General features: G+C 39.0%; 1 protein-coding gene across 7 annotated transcripts in view; it reads left to right on the plus strand.

Moving 5' to 3' along the window:
- Nucleotides 1-14,581, plus strand: part of POLR3B (RNA polymerase III subunit B) — a 220,959-nt gene that overhangs the window by 18,153 nt on the left and 188,225 nt on the right. For all 7 annotated transcript variants that reach the window (XM_055238357.2, XM_055238356.2, XM_055238358.2 and 4 more), the window contains exons 7-9: nt 5,832-5,923; nt 7,734-7,851; nt 9,463-9,571. In XM_055238357.2, the coding sequence (XP_055094332.1) occupies nt 5,832-5,923; nt 7,734-7,851; nt 9,463-9,571 (319 nt within the window). The remainder of the gene's footprint in view (nt 1-5,831; nt 5,924-7,733; nt 7,852-9,462; nt 9,572-14,581) is intronic.

A 14,581-nucleotide genomic window follows, 5' to 3' on the forward strand; every position in this document is an offset into this window, starting at 1 on the left:
GAAGTCCGTATTAGAGCCACACTGCCTGGATTCCAGCCCCATGATGTGACCCCATTTCCTCTGAAAAAATGCAGGAAATGCTGCCTATTTCATAGGTCCAATGAGTTGCCACGTGTAAAGCACTTAGAATAACGTCCAGCACATAGTCGTGGTTGTTACTATTTATTAATTGTAAAACCTTTTCTAAGAAGTTGAAGAAAATGTTTCCCTTTCCTACTATAACTCTGAGCTGCTAGGGAAATACTAGGTACGATAGCATTTCAGTGAACTCTCCTGGACAGATCTTCTTGGTGGATTCCAGGTATATTCTGAGATTGAGTTTTCCTGGAATTTAACTTTTTCTCATCTACAAGTATTTAAGGGAGAAGTTACTCATTTGCCTGGTACAAGTTTGGAAATGATAGCATCCACTTGCGTTTTTGCAATCTGCCCTTCCTGATTAGGGAAATATGTTGACTCTCCTTTAGAAATGGACAAAACCCACAATATTATAAGGTCAATAATAGTACTAGACTTTAAACTTAGTCCACATAATTTCTGTTCAAGTGTTTTTCCCCCTCTCAAAAGTGCTAAGAGCACTTTTGAACAAACATCCATTTGTTCAATAAATATATACCAACTGCCTATCACTTCTTATGTATGATGCTGAGTACTTAGGTGAGTAAAAGATACACAAAATATAGTTCCTGTTGGCTGCCTTCATTCACAGCTGTCAGGGAAGACAGGCATATGTAATTATGGCACCGTTTGGTAAGGGGTCTAGAAGTCCAGAGTTTTATGGGAACATGCAGGTTTAACAAATCCTTCTCCTATACTTCCCTCAAAGGAAGGGGTAATTTGTATTGTTTCTCTCCTCAGTCTTCACTTAGAAAAATAAGTAAGGTATTAAAATATTCATCTTGGTTTTAGCAGGACTGTTTATCAGTGTTTTTTTGTTTTTTGATTTTTGTTTTTTTTTTTTGAGACGGAGTCTTACTCTTACCCAGGCTGGAGTGCAGTGGCGTGATGTTGGCGCACTGCAACCTCTGCCTCCCGGGTTCAAGTAATTCTCCAGCCTCAGCCTCCTGAGTAGCTGGGATTATAGGCATGTGCCACCACACTCAGCTAATTTTTGTATTTTTTAGTAGAGACGGGGTTTTGCCATGTTGGTCAGGCTAGTCTTGAACTCCTGACCTCAGCTGATCCGCCTGCCTTGGCCTCTCAGAGTGCTGGGATTACAGGCATGAGCCACCGCGCCTGGCCTATCAGTGTTAAGATGAGAACTTCTTTCTTTCTTGTATATGGACCATACTTGTGTCCAGTTAAATTTTGGACCATAGCTAAATTATGAACTAGATTGACTATTGTGAAGGAAAGGCAAGAGAGACTGAAGTAAAACATAAATTCATAAGATTGAGGGTTTAAATCCTGGTTTAAAGAGGGGGCATGTAACTAGCATTTGTTGAATACCTTCTATGTGCCATACTATGATAGGCAATGTTGTTTGTTAGCTCCGCATTCGTAAAAACGACCTCTAGTCATTAGAATGCTTATATGTGCTATGCATTATCTAAATTACATATATAATCTCATTTATTTTTTGGAGTAAAAAGATTTTAGTTTAATCCAAATTATATTTGTACTTGGTTAGAAATCAAACAGTACATAAAAACATTTGATTCAAAACAGTAACCTCCCTCCCTCCCTCCCCTTCCTCACCTTTCGTCCCATTCCCAACTTCATGACTATTTCTGTTATTTTTTCTGGGGGTTATTACATCCATAACTTTATTTTGTGTGTGTGTGTGTGTTTTGTTTTGTTTTTGTTTTTGTTTTTTTTGAGACGGAGTTTCACTCTGTTGCCCAGGCTGGAGTACAGTGGCATGATCTCAGCTCACTGCAACCTCCGCCCCCCAGGTTCAAGTGATTCACCCACCTCAACCTCCTGAGTAGCTGGGATTACAGGTGCCCGCCACCACGCCTGGCTAATTTTTTTTTTTTGTTTAGTAGGGATGGGGTTTCACCATGTTGGCCAGGCTGGTCACGAACTCCTGACCTCATGTGATCCACTCGCCTCAGCCTCCCAAAGTGCAGAGATTACAGGCGTGAGCCACCGTGCATGGCCAATATCCATAACTTTAAATGCGATGCTTTGACCTCTATTTCTTTACATTAACTGTAGACATTATTTTTTGCCTCTTCATATACGGGATGTGGCTTAGCTTACCTATGTCACCCACTTTGCTTCTCCCTTCCTCTTCCAAATTTTCCTTCTTGTTTTTAATTATCTTTTTGGTTACTGTAGTAACTGAAATATTCTTATATCTTCATGTCGTATTACATAACTTTAGTCAGTATGTTCATTTCCCTTGATGTAAAATGAGAATATTCTTATTTCTATCTTCCCATTACGATTTCCTTTTTAACCTGAGTTATTTAGAAGACTTAAGATTTCCCAATTGGTGCTTTATGTCAATTTTTGGAACTTTGTAGAGACCTATTTCTATAAATGTTTCATGTTTATTTGGAAACAAGGGGTATTCTCCAGTTGTTTTGTGCCATTGTCTGTGTTTTTCCTTCAGATCAGACTTGTTAATTGTGTTGTTTAGACGTTTTGTATCAGCATTGCTTTTTGATTTGTTTGTTCTATCAATTACTACAATAGGTATGTTAAAATCTCCCACTATGATGGTGGATTTCTCCATTTTCCTTATGGTTTTGTGTATTTTTGCCTTTTTGAAGCTATGATATTAGATGCATAGAAGTTTAGAATTGTTAAATCTTCCTAGTAAACTGAACCTTTGATTATTATACATTTATCTTCTTTATCTCTTATAATATTCTTTGCCTCGAATCTTACTTTGTCTGCTCTTAGCATAGCCACATTTGCTTTCATTTGGTTATATTTCTGGCATATCATTAAAAAAAATTATTGTCTGTTTAATCTTTTATATGGGCTGGGCACAGTGGCTCACACCTGTAATCCCAGCACTTTGGGAGGCTGAGGAGGGCGGATCACCTGAGGTTGGGAGTTCGAGACCAGCCTGGCCAACATAGTGAAACCCCATCTCTACTAAAAATACAAAAGTTAACTGGGTGTGGTGGTGCACATCTGTAATCTCAGCTACTTGAGAGACTGAGGCATGAGAATTGCTTTAACTCGGAAGGCGGAGGTTGCAGTGAGCCAAGATTGTGCCACTGTACTCCAGTCTGGGCAACAGAGCGAGACTCCATCTCAAAAAAAAATTCTCTTAAATGTCCTTATGTTTTGAGTTTAGCTGAAGTAAACTGCATATGGTTAGATTTTTTAAAAATTTGTCTTGAGAATGTAGTTCATTTGTATTTGTTTTATATATACATACATATATACATATATTATTTGAATGTATATCTGTCAACTTATTCTATATTTTAAAGCTGTCTAGCTTTTCATGTTTCAGGTTTTTTTCCATTTCTGTTTTTGGATAATGGAAGATTTTTTTTTCTCACCCTTCCCCAACTGATTTAAAAGTCATATACAGTATTTCTGATTGTTTATGTTTACCTTAGAAATTTTGAAATGCAAACTTAACAAAGTTTGAAAATAAAAAATACCTTTATTCTCCTCCTGGCAGGAACAAAGACCTTAGAAAGCTTTAACTTGGATCAAATCAATCACTTTGACTTACATGCTTTTGTTGTACCAAATTTTTGTTCTGTCTTGTTTTGTTTTGGTCTTTTTGAGACAGGGTCTCACTCTGTCACCCAGGCCGGAGTGCAATGGTGCACTCATGGCTCACTGCAGCCTCAATCTCCTGGGCTCAAGTGATCCTTCCACCTCCAGCCTCCCTGGTAACTGGGACTATAAGTACACCACCACACCTGGCTAATTTTTGTATTTTTTGTAGAGACAGGGTTTCACCACATTGCCCAGGCTGGTCTCAAACTCCTGGGCTCAAGTCATCCACCCGCCTTGGCCTCCCAAAGCATTGGGAATTGCAGGCATGAGCCACCATTCGTGGCATTTTTTTTTTTTTTGAGATGGAGTCTTGCTCTGTTGCCCTGGCTGGAGTGCAGTGGCGCGATCTTGGCTCACTGCAACCTCCGCCTCCCAGGTGCAAGTGATTCTCCCGCCCCAGCCTCCTGAGTAGCTGGGACTACAGGCGCACACCACCATGCCCAGCCAATATTTTTTGTATTTTTAGTAGAGATGGGGTTTCACCACGTTGACCAGGATGGTCTCGATCCCTTGACCTTGTGATCCGCTTGCCTTGGCCTCCCATAGTGCTGGGATTACAGGCGTGAGCCACCGCACCTGGCCTCCCTGGCCTCCCTGGCATGTTTTTTAAACCTATAAATTAGAAATTGTTATTGTCTTACGAAGTTCGCATTTGTTTGTATCCACACACATTAGTTTCCATTTTCTTTGCTCACCGTATATTTTTACACGTCAGACTTTTGGTTAGTGTTTATTTTCCATCTTCCTGAAGATGAATTTTTTTTAGAAATTTATTTAGTGAGGGCCTATTAGTACATTAGTAACTTCTCTCAGTTTTTGTCTGAAAATATCTTTATATTGACCTCATTCTGAGTGAATACTTAGCAGAATACACAAATCGAGGTTGGCAGTTATTTTCTCTTCAAGCACATTGCTTGTGTGCTTGACGCACACTTCGAGCACATTGCTGTGTGTCATTGACTGTTGTGAAGTTATTGTGCATCCAGTCATCCTTCCCTTTTTGGTAGCCTCCCTTTTTTTCTGGCTGGGTTTTAAACCTGATCTCTAATTTTGGTGTTTAGTATCGACTGTGATGTGCTTAGGTGTAGCTTTCTTTTTGTTTGTCTTGTGCAGATGTTACCGTGAGGATTTATGGCTTTCATGTATCTTTAAAAATTTGTAGCTCTTATCTCTTTGAATAGGACTTCTCACCCATTCTGTGTATTTTCGCCATCTAGAAGTCTGATTAGATGTTGATTAGTCGCTCTCTCTCTATCCTTCCCTGACTCTTAAACTCTCTTTCATATCTTCCATCTCTATATCTGTCTGAAATACATTCTCAGTAATTTCTTCAGATGTCTTTTCCAGCCCAGTAATTAGATCTTCAGCAATATCAAATTTATTATTATCCAACCTATTTCTACATTTTTAAGTCAGTGCTTAAAATTTCCACTTCTAGTAAGTTTTGCTTAGTTCTTTTTCCAGACTGCCTGGTTAGTTTTCAAAGCCTCTTGTTCCTTACACTTGAATGCATTGTGCTATTGCCAAGTAACTGATGACAATCAGTTTGTCTTCCGTGAAGGAAATGTTGCTGTCATTTCTGACCCTCACTAAAACCTGTATGCAAAGTTTAAACCAAACATTTGAGTTTTTTGTTTTTTTGTTTTGTTTTTTGAGACAGAGCCTCACTCTGGAGTGCAGTGGCGTGATCCCGGCTCACGGCAACTTCCACCTCCGAGTTCAAGTGATTCTCCTGTCTCAGCCTCCTGAGTAGCTGGGACTACAGGCACACACCACCACACCCAGTTAATTTTTTGTATTTTTAGTACAGATGGAGTTTCACCATGTTGGCCAGGCTGCTCTCAAACTCCTGGCCTCGTATGATCCACCCACCTTGGCTTCCCAGAGTGCTGGGATTACAGGCATGAGCCACTGCACCCAGCCTGAGTTTTTATCATCTGTACTAGACGAGCAGCGTGCCTAAGAAAATACTTCATTTTGCTTGGCTTCATGTAATTGCTATTTCTCTGCCTTTTCTAACATGGTGCATAGACAGACCCTTAGTGAGGTGGTGCGCACTTCATGTTTTGTATTTTTTGCAGCTTTTATCATTGACAGCCTACATGTGATATTTTCTTTTGTTTTATTTTATACAGAATGCCCATAATGCTACGTAGTTCAAACTGTGTTCTTACAGGAAAAACCCCAGCAGAATTTGCCAAACTGAACGAATGTCCCTTAGATCCAGGTATGTGTGAAGTCTTGGATTTGTCCCACTTTCCTTATTCTTTTATTTTGCTGCTGCTGTTGTTTTAACATTTTGTCTCAAAAACAGTACCAGCTTTTCTAGTTTATAATGAACTTGTTCACAAAACACCCAGAAATTTGTCTCTAGCTTTATGCTACTAGTCTGTATTTCTTTTTCTTTTTTTTTTTTTTTTGAGACAGTGTCTCAGTCTGTCACCTAAGCTGGAGTGCAGTGTTGTGATCTCGGCTCACTGCAACCTCTGCCTCCCAGGCTCAAGCAATCCTCCCACCTCAGCTTCCCAAATAGCTGGGACTACAGGCTTGTGCCACCATACCCATCTCATTTCTGTATTTTTAGTAGAGATGGTATTTTGCTGTGTCATCCTGGCTGATCTCCTGGACTCATCCATTTTGGCCTCCCAAAGTGCTGGGATTACAGGCGTGAACCACTGCGCCCAGCCCTATTAGTCTATATTTCTCAAAGACGTACTGTTCCTCTTTTATTTTAGGCTTAAGACTTTACTATGCCACTTTCTTGTTTATTGCCATGATTTGTCAGTCTTTCTATCTTTGCCCAGCAGTTTCTTTTGGTATGCCTAAAAATTCAAGAATAATCTTCCAGAGTTACTGGCCTTGCCTGGTTGAAAAAAATCAAGTATCTCACTTCAGGCTGTTTTAAATGCAGTAACGCTGGGGGGAGATGAAAGTATTTTTTTGTTTACATTTTTAAAAATTGTATTTTTATACCTATTTCTAGGCAATTTATAAAATTTCAAACTTAGAACTTAACAGGAAGTTTCTCTTAATTCTTTAACTCATATTTCACATTGATTTATTTGAACTTATAGTTGCTTTAATCTTATTCCTGTAAAGTTGCATTGTTGTAGAATCCCAGAAGTTTTGGAAAGAAGTTAATGAAGAACGTAACTTTACTAGACTATAACAGAATGTTGCATAAGTCAAATATGTTGTATTGTTTTTGCTTATATTCTGCAGGTATAAGATGAAGTATTACTTTATCCTACTCCGAATTGTGTGCAAAAAAAAATACATGATGATGCATGAGTTTTTTTGAATGTGGAATATTATTTTGGAAACCTAATCTTAATCTACCATTACCACTGATTTGTTAGGAAACTTAGAGTAAATTTCAGCTTATATTGAAAATTGTCAGTTACACTTGTATTTAAGGGCCCTGACAACTAATTTATTCAACTTTTTGTTCATTCACTTTCTGCATATGTCAGGGGCTGGTGATTCATAGACCAATAAGATATATTTCCTGTTCTCAAGAAATTTATTATCTTATAGCTCATTTGTATAAAATCATGTGCTGATCTTCAGTCCATAAAACAATGTCAGATGGCCACAATGGCTGTTGCCTATAATCCCAGTGCTTTGAGAGGCTGAGGCAGGAGGATGGCTTAAGACAGGGAGTCGGCCTGAGAAGCATAGTGAGACCCTGTTGTTACAAAAAATTTAAAAATTAGCTAGGCGTGGTGGCACATGCCTCTAGTCCTAGCTACTCGGGAGACTGGGGCGGGCGAATCATTTGAGGTTAGGCGTCCGAGGTTGCAGTGAGCTATGAGTGTACCACTGCACTCCAGCCTGGGCGACAGAGGGAGATCCTTTCTCAAAAAATAAAATAAAATAAAATAAAAAATAAAATCAGCAACCCCTTTGAATCAAGTGTTAGCCAGTGCCATGAAGCAGTAGAAAAGGTAATCTCTGATTCACAAGATTCCTGCCATTACTAAATCAACACTGGTTGAGGAATAAACGATGAAGTTTTTCTTGTTTCCTTTGGGTAGGTGGCTATTTCATTGTTAAAGGAGTAGAAAAAGTTATTCTTATCCAAGAGCAGCTGTCTAAGAACAGGATCATCGTGGAGGCTGATAGAAAAGGGGCCGTTGGAGCTTCAGTTACCAGGTATGGAAAGCAGAGATGGTGTCCTTAAGAAATATTGGTCATTCCACTAGTCTTAAATGGCTATCTTTCAATATAGTTATTACTCTCTAAAAACAGGCCTTGTAATATTTAAGCTGTCTGCATTCAATTTATTATGAAAGTCTGGAAGCATAGGGTATTGATTTTAAAATTTCAGTGATGGGAGTCTGAGACATTGTTTGAAAAGTCACTGTTTAAGCTGAATTTTATGTTAGCTTATAGAGCATGAAAGGAGATTTTTAAAAAGAAAAAATATAAAACCACTCTTCAGTTTTTCACGCAGCTTTTCAACCTTTTACCATTTACATATGTATTCCTGCATCAGTATGATCAGGGACTATTTGACACTTAATATTGAATGACCTATATTATGGACTTAACTCCCTGTTGTTAGTTTTCTAGACCAGCCTCTTTCACAGTGTACTCATTTTTACAACAGTCTCTCTTTCGAGGCTTCTGTAACTTCTTTTTATTTTCACATGTCATTTGAAATGTGGAGGTTAATGAGTTCTGGGAATAGAAAGATTTGTGGCATAGGTAAGATGTCAGAGTGCAGTAGTTTCCTGTTTGATAACCTAGAATGAGCTGGTTAATTCAGAGTTTCTGTACTTTTCTTTCTGATGGAGAGGCAGCTAACAATAATGGTCATTCGTGGAGTACTTACTAGGAGCCAGGCAAAATACTAGGTGTATTATTTGTCACCTCAGTCCTCCAAGATAAGTGTTATATTAACATCTTCATTTTACAACTAACAGGCCTTAAACTCAGGGGTACCTTGACTGTAAGAGGTAGATAGCCTTTGAACCCAGATACGGTTAATTCTACAATTCATGTCTTCCCACCGTCTATAACTTTGAAGCCAGGGCAATTTGAATTTGAATCCTAAAGCCTTTGTTTTCTAGTTATGAGGCACTGGAATGTGCAGTTACTTAGCTTCTCTAAGCCTTGGTTTCCTCATAAGTGATTTTGAGACAATACTTAAAAGTTTGACTATGTAGAATATTAGAGCTAATATAATCAAGTGGGTAACAATGCATAGTAATTTGTGTTACTAATGTGGTTGATTAGAGCTTTTAAAATGCTCTGAAATCCATTAGGAATTTGATAACTAACACAGATACCAATAGAAGGATATTCCTTTCTTTTGGCTTTACTATATACCAAGACTGTGGGTATATTTTGTTGAATTACTAGTTTAAAAACTCATAGTATATAAATTCATTTCTTTTTAATTTCCTCATTATGGTTAAGGCCCATATATAAAATTGGCCTTGTATATATGCTCTACACTGGATCAAAGTAGTTCAGGTAGAGTCAAAGTGAAGTTGGTCAGAAAGTAATTATCACTCATTCACACACAGAACTTCCATCATAATCTCAAAGTCAAAGAAAAATTTATAGTGTTTTTAAATGTTCACTGAAGTGGCAGCAGGGCAGGAAAGGAATTGTCTTTTTAAAGTACTTATTAGAAAGGACCTTGTGATTGTTGTTGATCAGTTGACGCTTATTGATTAATGATCATTGCTATTATTGCATGTTACTAGCTTGAAACTAAGTGAGGATGCAGTTTAACCAACCTGTATTTACTCATAGCTCTACCCATGAGAAAAAAAGCAGAACCAATATGGCTGTGAAACAAGGACGATTTTATTTGAGGCATAATACTTTGTCAGAAGATATACCCATTGTCATCATATTTAAGGTAAAGCTGCAGTTCTCTTCTGAAAATTTTAAGAATTCTTTCTCTGGTTTATTTACATATGTAATTAGAGATTTGGAGGGTAAGGAATTCTTGGAATAGAAAGATTTGTGATGTAAGTTGTCAGTCATATGATGTATTTTAAATTGAAAGCTGGCTGGACATGGTGGCTTATGCCTGAAATCCCAACACTTTGGGAGGCCAAGATGGGCAGATCGCCTGAGCCCAGAAGTTTGAGACCAGCTTGGGCAACGTGATGAAACCCCATCTCTACCAAAAAAAAAAAAAAAAAAAAAGTAGCTGAGTGTGGTGCTGTGCATCTCTACTTCCAGCCACTCAGGAGGCTGAGGTGGGAGGATGGCTTGAGCCTGGGACGCAAAGGTTGCAGTGAGCTGAGATTGTGCCACTCTGCTCCAGCCTGGACAACATAGTGAGAACTCATTTCTACAAATAATAAAAGCATTAGCCAAGTGTGGTGGCATGTACCTATAGTTTCAGCTATTTGGGTAGCTGAGATGGGAGGATCACACAAGCCCAGGAAGTCAAGGCTGCAGTGAGCCGTGATCATGCCACTGCACTCCAGCCTGGGCAACATAGTAAGACCCTGTCTCAAAACCAAACAAAAAATCAGCTCATTTGTGAATTGTTGGCCTAGAACCCAAAAGACATTTTCCATAGAAACAATATTGAAATGGTACAGTCTTCTCAGATACAGGCATACTTCAGAGATATTGCTGGTTTTGTTCCAGACCACCACAATAAAGCTAATATCACAGTAAAGTGAGTCACACAAATATTTTAGTTTCCCAGTGCATACAAAAGTTATATGTATACTATACTGTAGTCTGTTAAGTGTGCAATAGCATTATGTATAAAAAATACATGCCTCAATTAAAATATACTTTATTGCTAAAAAATGCTAACAGTTATCTGAGTCATAATCTTCCAGTGAGTTATAGTCTTTTTACTGGTAGAGGGTCTTGCCTCAGTGTTGGTGGCTACTGACTAATCAGGGTGGTGGTTGCTGAAGGTGGCTGTGGCATTTTCTTAAAATAAGACATCAGTGAAGTTTGCCGCAGCTATTGACTCTTCCTTCATGAAAGATTTCTCTGTAGCACACAATGTTGTTTGATAGCATTTTACCCACAGTAGAACTTCTTTCAAAAATTGGAGTCAGTCATAGCCTTTTACCTACAGTAGAACTTCTTTCAAAAATTGGAGTCAGTTGTCTTAAACCCTGCTGCTGCTTTGTCAATGAAGTTTACATAATATTCTACATCCTTTTTTCTTATTTCAACAATGTATACAGCCTCTTCACCAGGATTAGATTCCGTTTCAAGAAATCACTTTCTCTGCTCATCCTTGAGAAGCAACTCCTCACCCATTCAAGTTATATCATGAGATTACACCAATTCAGTCACATCTTCAGGCTCCACTTCTACTTCTAGTTCTCTTGCTATTCCCACCACATCTGCAGCTACTTTCTTCACTAAAGTCTTAAACCCCTCAAAATCATCCTTGAGGATGGGAATCAGCTTCTTGCAAACTCTTGTTGATGTTGGTATTTTGACCTCTTCTCATGAATCACAGATATACAGACATTCTTTTCTTTTTTTTTAAAGTGAAAGCAAGTTTATAAGAAAGTAAAGAAACAAAAGAATGGCTACGCCATAGGCAGAGCAGCCCCAAGGGCTGCTGGTTGCCCATTTTAATGGTTATTTCTTGATTATATGCTAAACAAGGGGTGGATTATTCATGAGTTTCCTGGGAAGGGGGTGGGGAGTTCCTTCTTCCTTTTAGACCATATAGGGTAACTTCCTGATGTTGCCATGGCATTTGTAAACTATCATGGTGCTGGTAGGAGTGTGAGGATGACCAGAGGTCACTCTCATTGCCATCTTGGTTTTGGTGGGTTTTGGCTGGCTTCCTTACTGCAGTCTGTTTTATCAGCAAGGTCTTTATGACCTGTATCTTGTGCCAACCTCCTATCTCATCCTGTGACTAAGAATGCCTTAACCTCCTTGGAATGCAGCCCAGTAGGTCTCAGCCTTATTTTACCCAGCCCCTCTTCAAGAGGGAGTCACTGTGGGTCGAACACCTCTGACATATTTTTCCCCTTCCCTTTTATAAGACAACCTTAGTCCTAAGGTTTGTAGAAGGATGAAGATCCATCTTCTGTATCTTCTTCAGGCTGAATAGGAATGATGATATTCCTGCCTAACTATTAGGGTCTCTTGTATTCAAGGGAATCACAGATATTCTTAGCGGCATCTAGAAAAGAGTGAATCCTTTGCAGAAGGTTTCCGGTTTACTTTGTCCAGATCCATCAAAGGAATCACTATCATGGCAGCTATAGCCATAAGACTTGAAAGTTGAAATTACTTCTTTATTCATGGGCTGCAGAATGGATGTTGTATTAGCAAGCACAAAAACATTAATCTCCTTGTACATCTCCATCAGAACTCTTGGTGACTCAGTTCATTATCAATGAGTAGTAATTTTTTAAAGGATCTTTTTTCTTAGCAGTAGTTCTCAACAGTAGACCTAAAATATTCAGTAAACTATACTGTCAACTGATGTGCTGTCATCCAGACTTTGTTGTTTCATTGGTAGAGCACAGGCAGAGTAGATATAACATAATTCTTAAGGGCCTTACGATTTTTGGAATGGTAAATGAGCACTGACTTGAACTTTTTCTAGACCCTCACAAGAAAGTCAGCCTGTCTTTTGAAGCTAGGCATTGACTTCTCCAGCTGTCAAAGTCCTAGACGGCATGTTCTTTCAATAGAAGGCTGTTTCATCTGCATTGAAAATCTGTTGTTTAGTATAGACACCTTCATCAGTGATCTTAGCCAGATCTTCTGAATAACGTGCCGCAGCTTCTCCATCAGCACTTGTTGCTTCACCTTGCACTTTTATGTTATGGAGATGGCTTCTTTCCATAAATCTCATGAACCAACCTCTCCTAGTTTCCAACTTTTCTTCTGCCCCTTCCTCACCTCTCAGCCTTCATAGAATTGAAGAGAGGTAGGCCCTTACTCTGGATTATGCTTTGACTTAAGGGAATGTTATTGTGGCTGGTTTGCTCTTCTACCCAGACCACTAAAACTATCTCCATATCAGCAATAAGCCTGTTTCACTTTCTTATCATGTATATGTTCACTGGAATAGCACTTTTGATTTCCTTCAAGAACTTTTCCTTTGTGTTCACAACTTGGCTATTTGGTGCAGGAGGCCTAGCTTTTGGCCTGTCTCCGCTTTTGACATGCCTTCCTTTCTAAGCTTAATCATTTCTAGCTTTTGATTTACGGTGACAGACATGCAACCCTTTTTTTTTACTTGCACACTTAAGAAGCCATTCTTGGGATTAATTGGCCTAATTTCACTATTGTTGTGTCTCAAGGAATAAGGAGGCTCAAGAAGGGAGAGAGATGGGGGAATAGCTAGTTGGTGGAGCAGTCACAACACACACATTTATAGATTAAATTTTTCATCTCATGAGCACAGTTTATGGCACCCCAAAACAGTTAAAATAGTAACGTCAAAGAACACTGATCAGCCAGGTGCAATAGCTCACTCCTATAATCCCACTTTGGGAGGCTGAGGCAGGGATCATTTGAGGTCAGGAGTTCGAGACCAGCCTGACCAACATGGTGAAATCCCATCTGTACTAAAAATACAAAAATTAGCCAGGTGTGGTGGCGCATGTCTGTAATCTCAGCTACTTTGGGAGGCTGAGGCAGAAGAATCACTTGAACCCGGGAGGTGGAAGTTGCGGTGAGCCGAGATTGCACCACTGAACTCTAGCCTAGGCAACAGAGTGAGACTCCATCTAAAAAAAAAAAAAAAGAGAAAAAAAAAAGATCATTGATCACAGGTCCCCATGACAGTGAAAAAGTTTGAAATATTGCAAGAATTACCAAAATGTGACACAGAGATACGAAGTAAGCACGTGCTGTTGGAAAAATGACACCGGTAGACTTGCCTGAAGCAAGGTCAATCTGGAAGCAGGGACAAACCTTAAATTTGGAAAAAACACAATATCTACAAAGCCCAATAAAGCAAAGCATGATAAAATGATATGTACCTGTAGTTACATAGCGGCCCATTTAACCTATTCTAAGATGTAAATACTATACACATTCAGTGAACAGTTAAATTGTCGTATTATTTATCAAGCAAAATAAAAAAATGTTGGTATTATTTATCAAGCAAAATAAAAAAAAGTGATACAGTTAGTTGATCCTCAGTATTTGCAAATTCCCTATTTGTGAATTCACTTACTTGCTAAAATTTATACATAACCCCAAAATCAATACTGTGGTGCTTTTGTGGTTATTCACAGATATGCACTGACACAGAGTGGTAAAAACTTAGAGTCACCCAGCGCACGTATTCCCAGCTGAGATTGAACAAGGCAACACTCTGCCTTCTTGTTTCAGCCCTCATGCTGTAATTGAGTGTCTGTCTTGCAGTCTATTTAGTGCTGTATTTTTTGTATTTTTGTGCTTTGTTGATTTGCAGTATAAGATGGCCCCCTAGTGTAATGCTGAAGTGCTGTCGAGGTGTTCCAAAGGGCAAACAGGCTGTGATGTGCCTTCTGGAGAAAATATGTGTTAGATAAGCTTGATAAGCTTTGTTCAGGCATGAGTTATAGTGCTGTTGGCTAACTTCAAAGTTAATCTATATATATTAAATATCTTTTTTTTTTTTTTGAGATGGCGTTTCGCTCTTTCACCCAGGCTAGAGTGTAATGGTGCGATCTCGGCTTAATGCAACTTCCCTTCCAGTTTCAAGCTATTCTTCTGCCTCAGCCTCCCAAGTAGCTGCAATTTCAGGCACCCTCCACCACACTTGGCTAATTTTTGTATTTTTGGTAGAGATGGGGTTTCACCATGTTGGCTAGGCTGGTCTCGAACTCTTGACCCTGTGATCCTCCTGCCTTGGCCTCCCAAAGTGCTGGGATTAGGCATAAGCCACAGCGCCTGGCCTTAAATATCTTTTAAAAGAAGC

Source organism: Symphalangus syndactylus, chromosome 13, assembly GCF_028878055.3.
Source record: "Symphalangus syndactylus isolate Jambi chromosome 13, NHGRI_mSymSyn1-v2.1_pri, whole genome shotgun sequence".
Lineage (NCBI taxonomy): Eukaryota > Metazoa > Chordata > Mammalia > Primates > Hylobatidae > Symphalangus > Symphalangus syndactylus.